This window comes from Haliotis asinina, chromosome 3, assembly GCF_037392515.1.
Source record: "Haliotis asinina isolate JCU_RB_2024 chromosome 3, JCU_Hal_asi_v2, whole genome shotgun sequence".
NCBI classification, from domain to species: domain Eukaryota; kingdom Metazoa; phylum Mollusca; class Gastropoda; order Lepetellida; family Haliotidae; genus Haliotis; species Haliotis asinina.
The window spans coordinates 63,170,029-63,187,562 of NC_090282.1; the positions used below are offsets into that span (position 1 = coordinate 63,170,029).

General features: G+C 39.4%; 1 protein-coding gene across 2 annotated transcripts in view; it reads right to left on the reverse strand.

Moving 5' to 3' along the window:
• Positions 1–468: 468 nt before the first annotated feature.
• The window catches only part of LOC137278301 (neuronal acetylcholine receptor subunit alpha-10-like), a 211,339-nt gene continuing 194,273 nt past the window's right edge, over positions 469–17,534 (reverse strand). For both annotated transcript variants that reach the window (XM_067810550.1, XM_067810551.1), the window contains 3 exons: positions 15,036–15,145; positions 13,574–14,109; positions 469–5,442 (listed from right to left, as the gene is read on the reverse strand). In XM_067810550.1, the coding sequence (XP_067666651.1) occupies positions 4,916–5,442; positions 13,574–14,109; positions 15,036–15,145 (1,173 nt within the window). In that variant the 3' untranslated portion in view covers positions 469–4,915. The remainder of the gene's footprint in view (positions 5,443–13,573; positions 14,110–15,035; positions 15,146–17,534) is intronic.

A 17,534-nucleotide genomic window follows, 5' to 3' on the forward strand; every position in this document is an offset into this window, starting at 1 on the left:
AACCAATATTAAAGCATCGATCTCTTTGCTGATAATGCTGCAAAATACTACTGTATTTTGAATTCAGAAATGTTATATTGCGAAATATTCTTGAAGGGTGTATATAAATTTGTTTTTGTTACTGGGTCCCCATTGCAGAGCTAATATTGTATTGTCGGTACTATTAGCTGACACATCGAGAGAAATCCGAAACCGACTGTTTCAAGTGATGTTGATATTCCACTTCCTCTTTTACTCACGATACGATTACCTCTTGTTATATTCCTTTAGTAAAACTCGAGCTCGAGGTGTAAATATACATGAGGAGTTTGCTGCTTTGATTCAAAGTCGCTCTAAATTCGAATCTCAGGTCGAATCTTGGATTCAAACTAACCATGAAATGGCCCTGAGACACCCAAGGGATACAGCTAACCTCCGCTGTATTCAACTAGGACGAGGGCCATTCCCGTCAGCAAAACAAAATTCAACTTTACGAAATATCTGTAATTTATTTACACAAATCATACAGTATGTTTTTGTTGGTTTTCTCTCACATCACATCTGTACAGACTATCTGACAAACGCCGTTCAAGAAACTCGGGTCTACAAGAACGATAGGGTGCTACTTTTTACCAACTTAGGGTTGTTCTATTCCACTGTAGTTCATATCACACAGGGAAAATAAAAACATGAGCAATGTCATTGCATGCACCAAAGCGGAGACAGACTGAGAGACGTTTATACACACACAGTTATGGTGAGATAATGTTTGATAATGTTATTATTCATAACAATGTTAGCAGTTTTGTTAGGCGCCATGAAGAAACATACAACTCGCGACTGTAATGTGAAAAATATCCTTAAAGAGAGTACATATTGTATTGATAAACAAATAAATCTTAGCACTCTTTAGTGACGTTTTAGTAGGCGGAAAACGGGTGGAGGTTCTCAATACGTCTAAAACAATCAAATAACATATGACACTGGTCTCATTATGGACAAGTCATAAGCCATAAGCAGACTACCTATCCGGCGGAATTACATTATGTAAGTATTATAAAGTTTATACATCCTAATCACGTAAATCGTCTGGCCCTATCACGCCAACGTCAAATTTGGTAAATAATGGGGTAGTCAATGTGCATTGATGGAATCTGCAACTCAGTTACATACACTGAATTTCTCTTCCGCGTCCTGATAATGACACCACGTGGAGAACCGGACGCCAGACCTAATTCATCTAAAGTATCTGCTTCAACCTTTCTAGGCTGAAACAGTGTTAAACAGTCTGAAACCAAATTCACCTCTCCCTCCTCGCGCCCCCGCCCCCACCCCAACCATATATATTAATTTTGCATCAATTTTTAACTTTTTCCTTCTCCGGTTCTCTTCTCTGGTTCACTTTACTGCTCTGTCAGCAGGACAATATCGTCAAACATACACCTACAATTGAATCACGGTTTCTGGTAATATAGAAAAAAAATCATTGGACATGTCGTTCTCGGCAGCTCATTTCAAGGCTATCGGCTTTTGAATGATCGAAATGCCAGGAACCAAATACATGATACTGCGAATAAAATTAATGCTTTCATTTAGGCTTATATATAATAAGACGAGTAAATGAACATATACATATTTTCATTTCTTTTTTAAGAACTGGGCTTGTTTGCATTTAATGCAACACTGTTAGTCATTTAAACTAAAAGATCGCCAATGACACATCGTCCGGAAAAAGAACTAGTGTATGCTGAAAAAAATGAAAGAACTGTAAATAATTTTAGCCATTAGAAAATGAAAGATAGTATCCTACAACATATAGATTTAACACAATTGTGAAAATGACAGCCGGTTTATAAAGCAGTTGCGATATGGGCTCAAATTCAAACCTATACCACTCCTTGAGGTATTGAGGAACATTCAAGGAAACGCCACATGTTCACAGAAATAGATGACATGTCCGCATTGTTTACACTTACATTTTATTATTCATAAGAACTCATTTTTCTATTTCTTTTTAATCTTGCCAACCATCAGTGACATTACTTATTGCAACATAAGCCATTAAAATTTAAAGCTAGGAGTGCAAACAAAAAAACATTTGAAAGTATCCCACGTCAAATAGAAGGGTGCAAAACGACACAGTGTAAACATTTATCTCTATATTCAACATGGATATTTGGTATGGAACGCAGTTATATTTAATGCATAGATCACTGGACCACGACCCGTGTCAGTGAAGGAACTGGTCCGACTTTTAGAGGTTGTTGGACGTTGGGCAGTGGCGCGTTGTGTCACTGCAAAACAAATCTGTTGTTCAAGTATGACCTAGCTGATAGCATTTGTGAACTGTATAAAGAAGGAACTGTTAATAATCCTTCTTGGCACGAATCACAAATCGAAATCGTCAAGATAAATTATAGATAAATAGGATTGTGATAATACACAGAACACAACTGTAAAAGGATTTAGATATATGCGTCTATGGCTTGTAGCGTCTTCCGTCATTATTGGTATTAATCCTTTAGATGAATTGGTGAGAATCTTGAAATGTCAACGTTGGTACATTTACATGATACATTTTGCTGTTTCGAGTATTTTTCATTAAGGCAGCCGTTACTATGTCAACACCTTGATTCATTTTTCTGTTTAATTACATTCAGGGAAGATCTCTCCTAGACTAGCAACAATCTTTTGAATCTGATTGCTAGGGGATAAAAACGACATAACCCTTTACATTATGTTGTGAAATAGGATCAGTTATATTATCACACTTCAAACACCCGCAGCGTAAAGGAATTACGAAACCTCAATATGCATTCGACCAAGGATTCAGTATGTATTCATCGCTCTGAAGATCTTTATGCATCTGTACATAACATGAAAACAGCTATTAGGGCGAACAAATACAGAACAACACTTAGGCATTAGATATACCCATGCGCCAATAAATATATCATCCACTGAGGATTGAGCCCAGAATTTATAATGTTCTGAGATGCTCTCAAGTTAAAAATCGTTTGAACGTGTTCTTACTTGAGCTATAAAATATATTACTACTTTTCAAGGTTGTTTGGGTTGGCGACGTGAAAAATATACGCTGATGGTTAGTTAATGCATATATGACATACATGTCCGTATGATGAATGGATATCTGTTGCAATAAATAAGTGAGTGAGTGAGTTTGGTTTTACGCCGCTTTTAGCAATATTCCAGCGATATCACGGCGGGGGATACCAGAAAATGGACCTCACTCATTGTACTCATGTGGGGAATCGAACCCGGGTCTTCGGCGTGACGAGCGAACGCTTTAGCCACTAGGCTACCCCACCGCCCCTGAAATAAATAACCATATCTTATAAAATAAATAGTGTTACACACTCATTCAACAGCAAGTTAGGTGTTGACGTGAGCGGATAACGATGTGCAGTATTTATAAAGTGCAGTTACACTGTACACAGGAGAAAAAGAAAAAATCGAATATGCGTCTATCTAACTCACACGTCACTATAACACTACGATTATTCCAATAGTCACTACCAACAGCATAAGAAAAATAAAAAAATCTATAGTTTTTCTTTCTGAGAAATCAAGCAGTCAGTTCAGCTCTGTTGTGGTCATTGTTTGCATAAATTGGTAAGCATGTTTGGGAGGTATAGTCATGTACGCAATCAACAACAGTTCTGTCCTTGTGTGATGAACTGGGGGCTATAGCTAGAAGGACAGAGTCGCGCATGCATTATGCGTACCCCGGTGTCAAATGTATACATGCATTTTGTGCGCTGAAATGTTAACACATGCTGGATCTCATGTTGTGGATTTTATAGTTGTTCTTAAAGACAACCATGCGTTTGCATTGTTTCCAGGTATGAATCACCTAATCATATTTGTATTATCAATAAATCACCAGTGTACCTGTCATTGTTACAAAAAAGAAAAAAAAGTAAGATCGGTATTTGCAATTTTCTGGCAAGGTGCCATATTCAAACCCTTCTGTGGCGAACAAATGTACGCTAAAATGCTTTTTCGTCACTCACAGAAATGCGAAAAATGTTATAATAAACAAAATCCTTATACATAAAGAGTAATCGGTACTGATGTTTGTTCGTTGGAAGGGTTGACCATCATCCTAGACTGTGTAGGTACCTAAGATGGAACAATCATCGCCAAGACACACATCAGTTTAACACTAAACGACCCCCCTCCTTCTGGAGGTTCACAATGTCAGATTCTACTGACGTAGGGCCATCATTGCATGATTACTTCACTGGGAAGCCTTCATTTACCCAAACTCTTCAATCTACCCATCAAGCACATCATGGCTCCTTTTAAAATCATCCATGGCGCACACAGAAAATCACAGGGAGACGTAACCATATCATTCTCAATCGTAAAGCTGATTTCCTTCCTCAAGATGCATTTATGCAATACCGTAACAGCTCACCTTCAGCAATTCAATGGTTTTAACAACCAATCGTTACTGCAAAAAACTCCCTCACCCCAATTCGTCTTGTACAAATCACCTCTCATTGTTGACAATTTAGGTGTGAACTTAACCACATAATCAATATGTTTCTATTTTTTTAATTGTTGTTAAGAATTAGTAACAGATCATTATGTACATAGTTGATATATTATTGCTGCTCTATATAATACTACTTAAGGTCTAATTACACAGGTGTTAATGCGCAGAAACCAGGTATCTTTTAATATTGTTGCATAATAGTCTGATTACATTCTTTGTGAAATACGTATTAACACAACTCCAAGGTCAAAGCCTTCATCTAACTCCTCCTGATAACAATCATATAACACAACTGTGCACGGTTTATGCAATGGAGAACTTCGCCAGGAAATCCCAAGCTGGATGAAATCTATTCCAGATTAGTTTGTATCCAACACTTCTAGTAGGTACACATCTCTCCTCTCGACAAAGGAATTACAGGCTGTGCTCCGGCTTCAGGAAGGGTTGGATCACCAAAATCGTGATAGAGGACACAACAGCAGCTATAAGGAAAATCCAGAAGAGAAGCCTATCAATGACGTGGGCAACAAAGCGCCATTCATTCACCACATCCTGATGATGCTCCTCGCTGTCCTGACGACGTACCAAACCTTTCAGATGACTTGTTATCCTCTCGTTCGTGTGGTCCCCCCGATCCAACATACGTTCATGAGCGAGTGGCATCCCATTATATGGAACAGATCCATTGCAATTGCTACCGTCAATGGTTTCCATGAATGTGGACAGACACACATCATCTGTTTTTATAACCTGTCTTCTGTTTCTCAATGAATCGGTCGAGTGACACATACACACAAGTCTGGCAAAGATGTCAAATACCAGAGACCGCAGCCATCTGGGAACGGGCTTCTGATGGGGGCCAACGTGATGAAGTTGTAGAACAAACACGGTCAGTATGATGGACAGTGACGTCATCGCCATGGTAACTGTCAGGTAGATTCCTGAAAACAAAATAATTTTTTACAAATGAGATATCATTTGGCAAAAAGGGGAATGTATTCCTGTCATATTCAACCTGTGACATAAATAATACAATTACCTGTGATCTTGGCGTTCCTATGCGTGTGTCGCTGTAATATGTCTATGCTTGTTGCTTCGTACACATGTCATGATCATTACACATTGTTTTTATGATCTGAATTAACACGTTTGTCTTGATACGTGTTTGTGTTTTGATAAATGGTTTAAATTCACATGCACATGTGACACGTTCACGAAGTGTGCCAGTACGCTTTGACTCGGTGCAGATCAAGTTTTGTTCTGTTAGAGTGGTAGGGGTACTCCTTTTTAACATATACAGTCATTTGTACCCGTTTCGACACTCAGCTTTATTGCTTTGAAGTGACCGTTGGTTTTACATAACGTTACAAATGAGGTAGTTGACAATTTCCGTTCGTTAAGAAAAACAGAAAAATGCTGCAACATAAACAATTGAAAATCAAGATGGCATCATAGCAACATCTAAAGCAATGATATCCTGTCATGTCTCATGAAAACATAATCTCATAAACATATCGCCTACTATCGTTGGATGGTTGTAAACCGAGCATTGATTAAAGTCAATAATAGTGTATGTGAAGAGCATATAATGTCAAACTGTGGATTAAATTGCTACTGCGCACAACTTTTCTAAAGACTCAGCATAAACGGACGCATAAACAGTGCTATGTTTAGCCCCAGTATTTCATTTATCTTTAAATTAGCTATTCGCAACGGGAGACAGGTGGATGCAAATGTAGTCAGGGAGCATTAAGATGTGCTGACAGAATGAAAAACAAACATCTCACATTTCAGTGACACACTCAATGCGCGTCGAGGGCTTTCATGATGTACTCCCACCTTAACTTGACAATCAGTAGTAATGATTGTACACATCGCCCGAAACTGATTGCGCTTCCTAAACTAATACCACGCATGAATTACTAATTGTTTACGCGGGGTCTGATGTGATTTACTCACGATATCGTGGGGGTGGCGACCGACTGACACATAAAATACAACCCAAAATGCTTCCAGCAGTCATTTTGCACATATCTGGTCGAGAGCAGACATGGTAGCACAAATGTTCAGCACCACATTGACGCGCCATCGTGGACAATCATACGTACACCGGTACAAAGAATAACCATTTTAAAAATAAAATATGTTTATTATGTCAACTTAACCCATGCAATGCTAACTACACGTGTGTCCTATGGAGGCTTAAGAACAGTACAAGAAGAAAAACATATCTGCAATCGAATCAGTAAGGACTTAATGTCAATGTTTGCACGCAATGTGCGTCTGCTGAAACATACCAGTCAACTTAAAGCTTATCATGGGAGCTAGTCAATGTAACAATTCTCGGCTTGGGGTTTCTGCTGCTGGTGATAGTTAGGTTAAAGAAAAAAAACAGTGACATTTTCCTCCACAATAAGAAAAGGTTGATGCAATTAGTGTCTCTTCCATTTGAAGTCGGTGCATCCCTGTATCTATGTGTGAAACCCGAACATAGGTTTCCATTACATTACGTGTTTCTATTCTGAAGACGTTTCAAACTCGCCACGTTTAATTTCCCCCGAGACAAAAGGGGGAACTTGGGTGAGACATATGCTGTAACCAAGCTCAATGTCAGCGTATATTTAGCATGTGAGCAGCCCCAGACACTAGAGAGTTACCAAACAATGGACAAGAGAACGAGGAATCCTCCGAGTCAAATAAATGAATTATTAAGCAACAGCAGAAACATGTACTGACACACTCAAGGGACTTTCTTAGAACATATTTCTCAAAATATTATTAAACACTATAAGCTTTAAATGTGTTATATTTATGTCAGGATAGGAGGTTGAATGTTATTTACACTTGATATGTAAACTTGGCGTCCCAACTATCGATTAACCGTATGCTTACTGTCTTGGAATTCGCAGAGAAAGATCCTACAATTAATTGAATAGTTTCTACAATTTCAACGAATTTTCAACTCTAATGATCTTATGACACGAAGGTTAATGGTTCCTCCAAGAATCGGTTAACGCTTTGTTGCTTTGAAAATTGAGACTGAACGTATCCCTGAAGTAGAATATAAAGGTGTCCACCACTCTAGTATAACAGGTTAGAATGTTACCATTTTCAAGAAATAAATGGACATACATAGCAATAATGGACAAGAAAGTGACAGATACATCGCATTTGCCCGAGTGACTGTTGAGACTGGCCTTTGGCGCTGACAAAAGGCTGTACACTGACTTCTACAATATCTATTCAGCATTTGGATGGTGCTGGAACTGCATACTCATCAATTTCTGAGATTCGGATTTTACGCAGAGTCTAATTGATTCTCTGATTCCTATTGGGACTAGCATATGAGCGACGACGTATGACGGGCTTAAAAGTTAGACATTGGTGTCAGTTTTAACAAAAAACAGTAATCGTTATATCGTTTCATTGGATTGTCTTGAGAAGAGCAGGAAATTCATACCCTGTTCGAATTTATTTTCACCGATCCCCCCATACGATATTGACAGCATTTTTTACCTTTACGCTCGATGGAATCAGTTTTGGGTGGTGATCAGGATGGACTAGTATCCTGTGAGGACGTTTCGTATTTCGATCAATCAATTGTGCTTCTGAGACACGTCTTTGCACATCTCCACTCCCTAAATTTGGACTTATATTTGGACTTATAAGAATATTTTACTCATTATCAGTAGGAATACTACCTTAACACCCACGCAATTGCTCAAAGATGACCTTCGTTGTGGTTGTCCATATGAAAATAACATGATCGAAACAGTCAACTGACATGGGTAGGGTGTTCTGAGTCGATAAATGAACACTGCTCTGAGACACTGGAATACAGTTAACTGTTAACTCACTTACGTTTACAAACTACGGTCTGAATGAAACAAGTTTCAAGTAGACATGACTTTTTAGCATCTTTGAAACGAAACACTGCCTTCGTCTGTCTGTGAAATAAAGAAATACTGCATTATCAAGCAGCCTTTCTGAATAAAAAAAAGTACACACGTTCTTGGAAACTGGAGAAATCGTGGGCAGGTCCGACTACGTGGTGTTCCGCTGTTAAAAGGTAAAATTAATTGGCATTTTAACGAATCTCTACAAGACAAGGAATCAAAGGATCACAGACATTACAATAACCACAGGCAATCACCCTCAAGTCACCTTTTCTTCTTTGGACATCGTGTCACAGACTCAGACGTCCAACTATTCAAAGCCCTTGATAACGGAATACAAACGAGAAGAAATCACTCATGAACTGTCACTTTCAGAGTTTATGGAATTGGATTCGTATACTTCATGCCGTCCACTCCATTACGCACTCTCCCAATTTTACGATATTTATTACTCGAAGGACTTTTTTCAGATTTAAGATGTCTCCTCTTTCTATGTAAGATTGGTAAGGGATACTAGAATCAAATACACCGTGCGGGGTGTTACGCGATAACATTCAATCCAGGCTGTTCAGATACATCAATCTGCACCGTTCCCCTTATATTGCCACCGAGGACCCTTGCTATATTGATTCTGTTCGAATTTGAACCGTATCTCTACAAATAAATATATAGGAAGGCGAAGAACGACCATTTGACCTGTGACTTGTCATTCGCAGACTGGGACGTCATTTGTCATTCACAGTGTAAATAGAAGTTCGAATTATACTGCCAAAGATTATAATAGTGCAAATAGACCAAGGCATGGGGATGTCAGAGAGACCAGCCGAGATCGACAACTTGAAATTAATGACCTAAGCTCTGTAGAAATGTAATCCAAGATGCACTGTATCCAATCGATGGACAATGGAAAGCACCTTTGTGTAAATAACAGAAAAACCTCCTTATTTTTCATGTTTTAAACATTTTCTGATCGAGATTATTCAGGGAAAGATTACTCAGAGTCTAGGTTGGCCACTGTAGCGACTGGTTATTGCTTTCCTAGGGTTAATACGTAAGCCATACCTCAAGGGAGACAGAGGTGAACACAGAGAACATCCTCTATCAAAACCAATCCACGTACCATCGACAGACAGCTATATCTGGAGTATTGTTCGAGTTTCACTGAGGGGGGGGGGGGGTGGGGGGGGGAGTTTAGTTAGTGGTTTGATAAACACGATCCAGCGCTTGCCTTCAAGTTAGAATGTGGGCTTCTTCGAATATAGCACACACATCACGCTAAAGTACTCCATGAACGAGGCCCACATTTTAGACCTTGGTCTAATTGAACCTGTACCTTAGGCTGGACGAGAAGAAACTGGCACCACTGGGCTATAAAATCCTGTCATTGTGATTGAAGACTTCCAGGGTTTTATTGACCTCTACGGAGCAAATCAATGGTTACAGTATATACACAAATTGTGTTTCTGATGTGAGTCAATAAAACACACCACACTTTTGAAGACGTTTATGAAAGCATGGCTGGTGAAATCTTGTTTGATTTTGTTATTACAATACATTGCTTACAAAAACTTGACAGTGACGGCTCCAGAATGAAATGAGAATCGAATACAACTTGGTCAAACGCCCAAACCTCGCAGCAAGTATATGTTTAAAGAGCAGAAACAGGAAATCAGTATGTGTTAATACAGTTTGACTAGAGTGAGCGAGTGAGTGGGTGCGTGAGTGAGTTTAGTTTTACGCCGCGTTCAGCAATACTTCTGTTTTATGGCGGCGGTATGTAAATAATCGAGCCTGGACAAGACAATCCAGTGATAATTAGCATGACCATCGATCTACGCAGTTTGGAATACTATGACATTGGTCAACCAAGTCAGTGAGCCTGACCACTCAGTCCTGTTAGTCGCCCCTTAAGACAAGCATAGGTTACTGACCAGACAATGTGATGTCATTGTTGATGACACTTGTAATGGCGTACTTGTGGTATGTGCATGTCACGGAACGCCCACAAGCCGGACCCGAAGAAACTGTAGCGGGTAAATTTTGTTTTCAGAAAATTCAATGTTTTTCAATTTTAAGTCCGAATAGGTCGCCAACACGGAATGTCTCCTGAAGAATGCTACAGTACGGGTGGCGTATTCACTCTCCTTGACTTGACCGATCAGTGTTCTGCTACCCACTCATACGCTCATGTTATCAATCACTGGTTTGTTCGGTCTACTCTCGTGGTTTACAACCCGATGTGAAATAGGGACAGTATTTCTGCTAGTATTTAGTAATATAACACAACTTGCAGGTAATACTTCCCTGGGGCCGTAGGTTTGGTTCATCATTCAACTCAAAGTATTTTTGTCAATAAAGAATCACCCATGGTAAATTATTTCTTTCCACAAGCCACTGCAGAATAAGGTGATTTGCAGGTGCTAGAGCAAAAGACTCTCTGTATTTGGAACTTTTCAAAGTCCCTTCACGCAAAACTAATTACATTAGGTTCCTTTCATTTGGTAGACTAGTTTTCCACAGAAAACGCCCACAACACCCCATAATCAAAGTATGCAACAGTGTGGACAGAAGAATATATTATCAGTTCCGAGACACACAGCCAAGTCGCGTTGTTTCCTTTAATTTAGATTCGGAATATTCCACATAAGCGGATACCCCTTGAATAGTCTCTGCCTCGTCTTACCCCTAACACCGCCAGGTAGCGCAACAGCACGTTCTATAGCGATATTTCCTAATCAGGGAACGACCCCAGACATAACATGCTTGCAGTGATTGTGCTTACGGTCTCCAGTGTTCGCGGTAACGTTAACGACAACAAAGAGACCATCCAGGGAAGGTCCAGTACAACGGCCGTGTCTATCCAACGCATTACCGCTACAGCCACGCGGAGCACGTCCAAAAGTGCAGATAATATGGAGATGTGTCTGCACCACTGGATTACAATGAAACGAATCAGAAATCTGTTTTGACTATGAATTCCATCTGTATTAAGGATAATTAGTAACTTTCAAGGTATGCATTTCCATATATAAGGACATTATTGACAAACAAGTTTGTGATCAATAATTAATGTATAAGTCAAATACACCAAGTCATAATGAAATATTTGAAACCCCTGAAAAACATTGTCATTAAACTTGGACAATGGAATGTAATTCGATCAATATTTCAATTCAAGTATGAATTTTAAGGATGTGAAAGACTCTCCACTGACGCTCTGACTTTCAGTGTACCATCACAGCACTGGCAGGGTTCCAAAAGGCAAAGAATTCTTCACTCTAACGTTTTGTATTCAGTCAAATTAGCTAAAAGCTGGGTTTTGTGAAAGCCATAGCCCAGAAGGTCTACACTAGCGAGGGTAGGAACTCTGACACTGTCTCACAGGACATAGGTCAACGTGTGTGTGGAGTGACCTTCCACGCGTCTGGAGTGTGACCTTCCGCGTGTCTGGGGTGTCACTTCAGACCCTCACCAACTCTGAGGTGTCTGAACGAAAACAGAAATACACCGGCCACAGACAAAACAAAGTTTACTCTCAGTCGAAGCACCGATCCTAATAATTTGATACTTAGGTTGAAGATTGTGTATCAATGACGTACGATCCAATTAAAACTTTCAAAGTAAAATTCTTTGTTTAGTGAATCATTCTGGCATTTCCACTGACTTCTTATTACGGTAGGTGGTTTTCAATGTTTTCATAGTTATCACAAGGCATTTTTTTCTCGGACTGGCGCTTATGCAAAAAGAATGAATATATTTCAAATTGAAAATCCGTGTAATATCTGCGATGTTTTTATACAAACCTTCTCACCAAAACCTAAGATTGTACGGTGTGTATATAAAACTATTTGTATTTATTTCAGGCGCAAAAAATACAAAGTGTAACAGTACATTAGAATGCGGAGTTTAGATACGTCTATAGTTTCCTGACACATGAACATATAAACATACTTCTACATATTGCCCAAAACACAAGAGTCTACTTCCACTGCAAATGGTACCGTGCTCTTTAACTCAGTTTCCACGCGGAACCTTGTATTAAACATTGACAGACAATGTTTCACGGACGAAAACAAATTTGAGTTCGACTTTGACCATATCCAAGCAACTGTCAACACCGTATTTTGAAATGCGTCCAAATGCTTCCAACGAAAAGAGATTGCTTTCCCATTTGTTTGGAACCGAATAGCACAACTAAGTTTGCTGCTTGTGCTAATCCGTGCAAATTATGCATGGAGCGACAAACCCTGATTCATACGTGGTATTTTCGTCTGACATTATCCTCTCACTTTTCCAAATTCTATTTGCCCGTCGTGTGTGAAAGAGTAATTGCAGATGATAGCCCAACACCTAAAGTAGTTCAAATGAGGATTCATAAATCGAAACCCTCATTAGCCAATCAAAGTGCCTGAAATGACGTTTATGTTATTTATGTCGTAACGAAAATCATCCGCAGAGTACACGAATGTTTAATTTAATGCAAACTTTCACCTTCAGTCATTGAAGGCCATCACGTATTTCACGTGGGACTTGTCCACGGCCATTACCAGATATCTATTTTCTGTTGATAAAATTGTCCATATGTTCCTTCGTTTTCAGGCAGAGAGTAACGTTTCTTGTTGGGTTTCTCATATCAAGAAGATCTGATATTAAAAACCGATACATCGGACTGACTGGGTTTGTTGTTTAATGCCGCATTCAACAATTGTCCATTTAAATGACGATAGTTTCTGTACGATCTCGTCTGGACCATGCAGTCTGGACCATGCAGTCTGGACCATGCAGTCCGGGGACTGATATCATGAGCATCGATGTACCCAGTTCGGTTACGATGACATCCATGAACCACGTCAGCGAGCCTGACATAAAATACCGTTAGTCGTCTTTTACGACAAGCATGAGTTGCTAAAGATTCATCTGGGTTGGAATTGATCTTCAGTAAGCCATACATGTCGTAAGAGACAACTAACGGGATCGAGCGGTCAGGTTCGCTGACGTTGTTGGCACATGTCATCGTATTCCGGTTGTGTAGATCGATGCTCATGCTGTTGATCACTGAACTGTTTGGTCCAGACTCGACTATTTCCAGACCGCCGCCGTACAGCTGGAATATTTCAGAGTGTGGCGTAAAACTAAACACACGCTAAAGACAAATTTTAAAGAATCAAGTACTCACCTATTAATGGTACAAACTCCGAGGTTGCAGGCATATTTTCAGCTATGAGCAACATAAACACCGAGAAAGCAAGCAGTACCGTGATCCCAAGAGTGATCTTTTCTCCTGAATCTGGAGGTAGCCAAAACCCTAGTAAACTGAGAATTGTCAACCACAGACACGGGAAGATAATGTTGAACAGATAATACAACGTCTTTCTCCTGATAATGACCGTGAACCGAACGTCAGGGTAAGGCTCCTTACAACATGCATAAAACACTTCGGTTCTTTTTATTCTCACAGCCAATAACTGCCACTCGCCACTGAATATGTAGTTCTCAAGATCTACCATGTCCGATCTGTTCGTCAGGTCCACTTGAAGACCGTCATACGTCCAAGAACCGAACTTAAGCTCACAAATCTGATCATCAAATGGAAAATATGTGATGTCTATTTTACAGGAACTCCTGAACTTGGCGGGTGGTGGCCAGAAGACGTTGCCTTGATTCGTAACCATAGCTTTGCTCTTCATGTAACCGGTTGTAAAATCGTCCGCACTGGAAAGAAATGTACAGGGCATAGTCGGATGGATCTGTGACACATTTATATATTCCAATGACTGTTTTGAGGAGAGTTGAGGTTTAAGCTCAGCATGACAACATAGACAACTGTGAGTTGATGCTAGTGCTATGTCAAACTAATGCATCTTTTAAAGCGGTGGCATAAGCCGTGAGTGAGTGAGTATAGTTTTACTCCGCTTTCTGCAATATTTCAGCAATATCGCAGCGTGGGACATCAGAAATGGGCGTGACGCTTTACCCACTAGACTATCCCATCGCCCCCACACGCTATGAACCTTTGATGTCCAGTTTAGACAGAGAACACTGTTTCTAGGTCTAACCGCGCTTTTCATAACCCTCGCCAGGTAAGGCAACGACAAATACAATATTCAACAGTTGGAAGGGAATGCAACATCGATCTTTTCATTCCTGACAGACACTTTATCTACTAAACTACGGAACCGGTCGTGTCTTGAAAGAAGGTTCATCGCCAAATCTAAAAAAATAATCAAACCAAACCAAAAAACAAAGAAACGAAATAAAAAAACAACAACCCAAAACAAAAAAACCCAAACAAAACAAAACAAACAACCCCCCACAAAAAACACCCCCCAGCCCCCACCCCCCTCCAAAATCCGCTTTTATTTATCATTTTTAAATTGAAGTCTACAGTCCTATACTTTAGTGTACATGTATCACAGATAAAGCAACAAGCAAAACTCCCCGGCACTTGACAGTATCCTTAAACATGTGCAGTATCTGTGACTGACGAACGGGCGAATGGAATAGCTGAGCAACATAAAAGCAGTGAAGACCGAGAGTGGGGGGCAATACAGTAAATGGAGTATGAAAAGTGATAAACACCTAAAACCTGTTATAAAGATGAGGTATAATACATTAGGTCTAAAAACCCCATTACGTACCTGTTATATAGTACAATATCTGGAAGCCATATTTTTTCGCAAGGTATCCTTAGAATCTTCAAACCGTTGAAGTCTTTTGGGTCCCATACAAGTCGTTCATCTTGCCATTCCTGCAGCAAACACATTATCATAAAATGCAGTAGTTCAGTACACATTATTTCTTATAATATTATGCAATGATATCGCTTACACAAACACCGATAGGTACATCCATATGTGTACAACATTTTAGATGAGTTGAAGATAAAATAAAGAAAACGTTACGTCATCAGCGCATTGATGCAAGAAAATACACAGTGTAGTTTTTTCAGTTTCTATTCAATATGGCCCATACCTTTCCAGGTACTGTAATATTGTTATTGTTACTTAACGATAGGTTGCTTGTATAGGCTGGTATATGAGGTTTGGACTTGGAATACGTACTGCATGAAAGATAATGCAAATTGTTGGAAGAAACTAGGAGGTATATCTGAATCTGACCTTATGGAACACACATGAAACCAGATCCGTTTAATTACCGAAACCAATGACCACACATGTATGTTTAACACCACTATCGGTTATATGCCAGCTAAATGACAACGGTCTGTAAATAACCAAGTCTGGATAAGACATTCCAGTGATCGACATCATGAGCATCGATCTAAGTAGTTAGGGTACTATGATCTGTATTAACCATGTTAGCGAGCAGGTTTCCGCGGCCTCGTCAGGGACTACTTCAGATCAGTTTTAACCAAGATTTTCACGAGGCAGGATCACTTATACTGATATATGTTAGACTTATTGAATTTACGAACAAATATGCAGCACTACAGTTATTTACAACAAAGTTAACAATTGCTGTCTCTATCAAGAAACAATGGAAAACATAGTGCTGTATATATCACAGAAACCCTAAAGAAACATCTAGAATGAACCTTCCTGAATGTATGAACGAAAGGAACTAGAGTCCCCATGTAAATATTCCGCAGATGAACACATTCGCCGTATCAGTATTTTCCACCTCCCCTTCTAGTCAAAACCGATACCTGTTGTAATCAGAACTGATATCATTTGACCCGGGAAGAACAACACATGGAGATGTTGAAAACATTCTTCCAAGTAGAAGGATGGTAATAAACAACATAATGAAATGAGGACCCCTTTAATGTTTAACTCTCATTGAGTTAAACTCTCATTGAGTTAAACTACCCCAAATCGCCATCTTCCATAAGGCTCCACTGTGCTTGTAACATACAGATCACATTATTTCTCTCTAAATCCTTTATTTCATTTCTAGTCCATATGTTTTACTCCATTTCAGCTCGATTCATCATCATTAGACATTAGAACAAGAACTGTATGGACAAATTAGTGTTTTGTGGATTTCTAAATTATTATGCATTCAAACAGTTTGTACACTGATTCAATATTTAGCTAATCAAATATCAGAAAACAAAGCAGTACATTTTGTCTATACGCATATATTCATGTCTCTTCCATATACAAACATTTCGTGTTGCCATGCGAAGAAGCAATTGTCTTAACATATTTCCGAAAGCATTACGCAGAAGTCTAGCTTAAGGTGTATAAAACTCGATGCCAGTCTTCAGCGAATAAAGTATCATATGTAGGTCCTTTCGGGAGAAAATCCGATCGATGGATGGATGAGGCAATGACACTGTGCCTTAACAACTCTCACACACAGAGTATGGCAGCTGGTGCATTTACTGTCACAAACGAATTACGTTCGATGTGATGCAGCCATAAGAACGAGATGATCCGAACGCCACACTTCACAACTGTTGTTCCAAGGGACACGGTAATAATAACGCTGTCATGAAGACCATAGCAGTTTGATCTACAGCAAGAAATGATAATATAATTCAAACCACTACCTTTCGTAACATTTGTGTAGGCACTATAATCACATATTTCCAAGAGGTGCAATGCATACACTCACCGCCTCAAACGATCGTACCTGATTCATTTGGCTGGATACACCACATTCATCGCGTTGAAGAGCAATTCAGAATATCAATGTCCTGGTGAAGATTTGGAAAGGTTTAAAAAGTAACATGAAAGCTAAAACTCAAAGAGCCACAGATATACGACCGCGGTAAATGTCTAGTGGTGTGGTGAATTTGAGCGGAAGAGACGTTAAAGATTTTGATTCGACACGACTGATAACGGTTGAATTGACGGTAAAGGCGACTCATTGTTCTTCTACATGTGAGTTTATTCAGCAACATCAGGTTTGATTTAGATGCCCACATCACAGATCAATAATAAGTTTGTACTCATGCAAATATTCATTTACGCATTGAAAAAGATGCAGCTGGAAATCAAGACATGTAAATAAGGCTTTTGAGCGTGAACATGGACGATGAATGCGAGAGAAGCAAATCAGCAGTTTACCGTATCTGTGGTTCCTTAACATCAAAACCAGAGACACTAAACATAGGAATTGCCATGTCTGTAGGCAACATCGGACACTGAGGGTAATTTCAGGTGATTCGG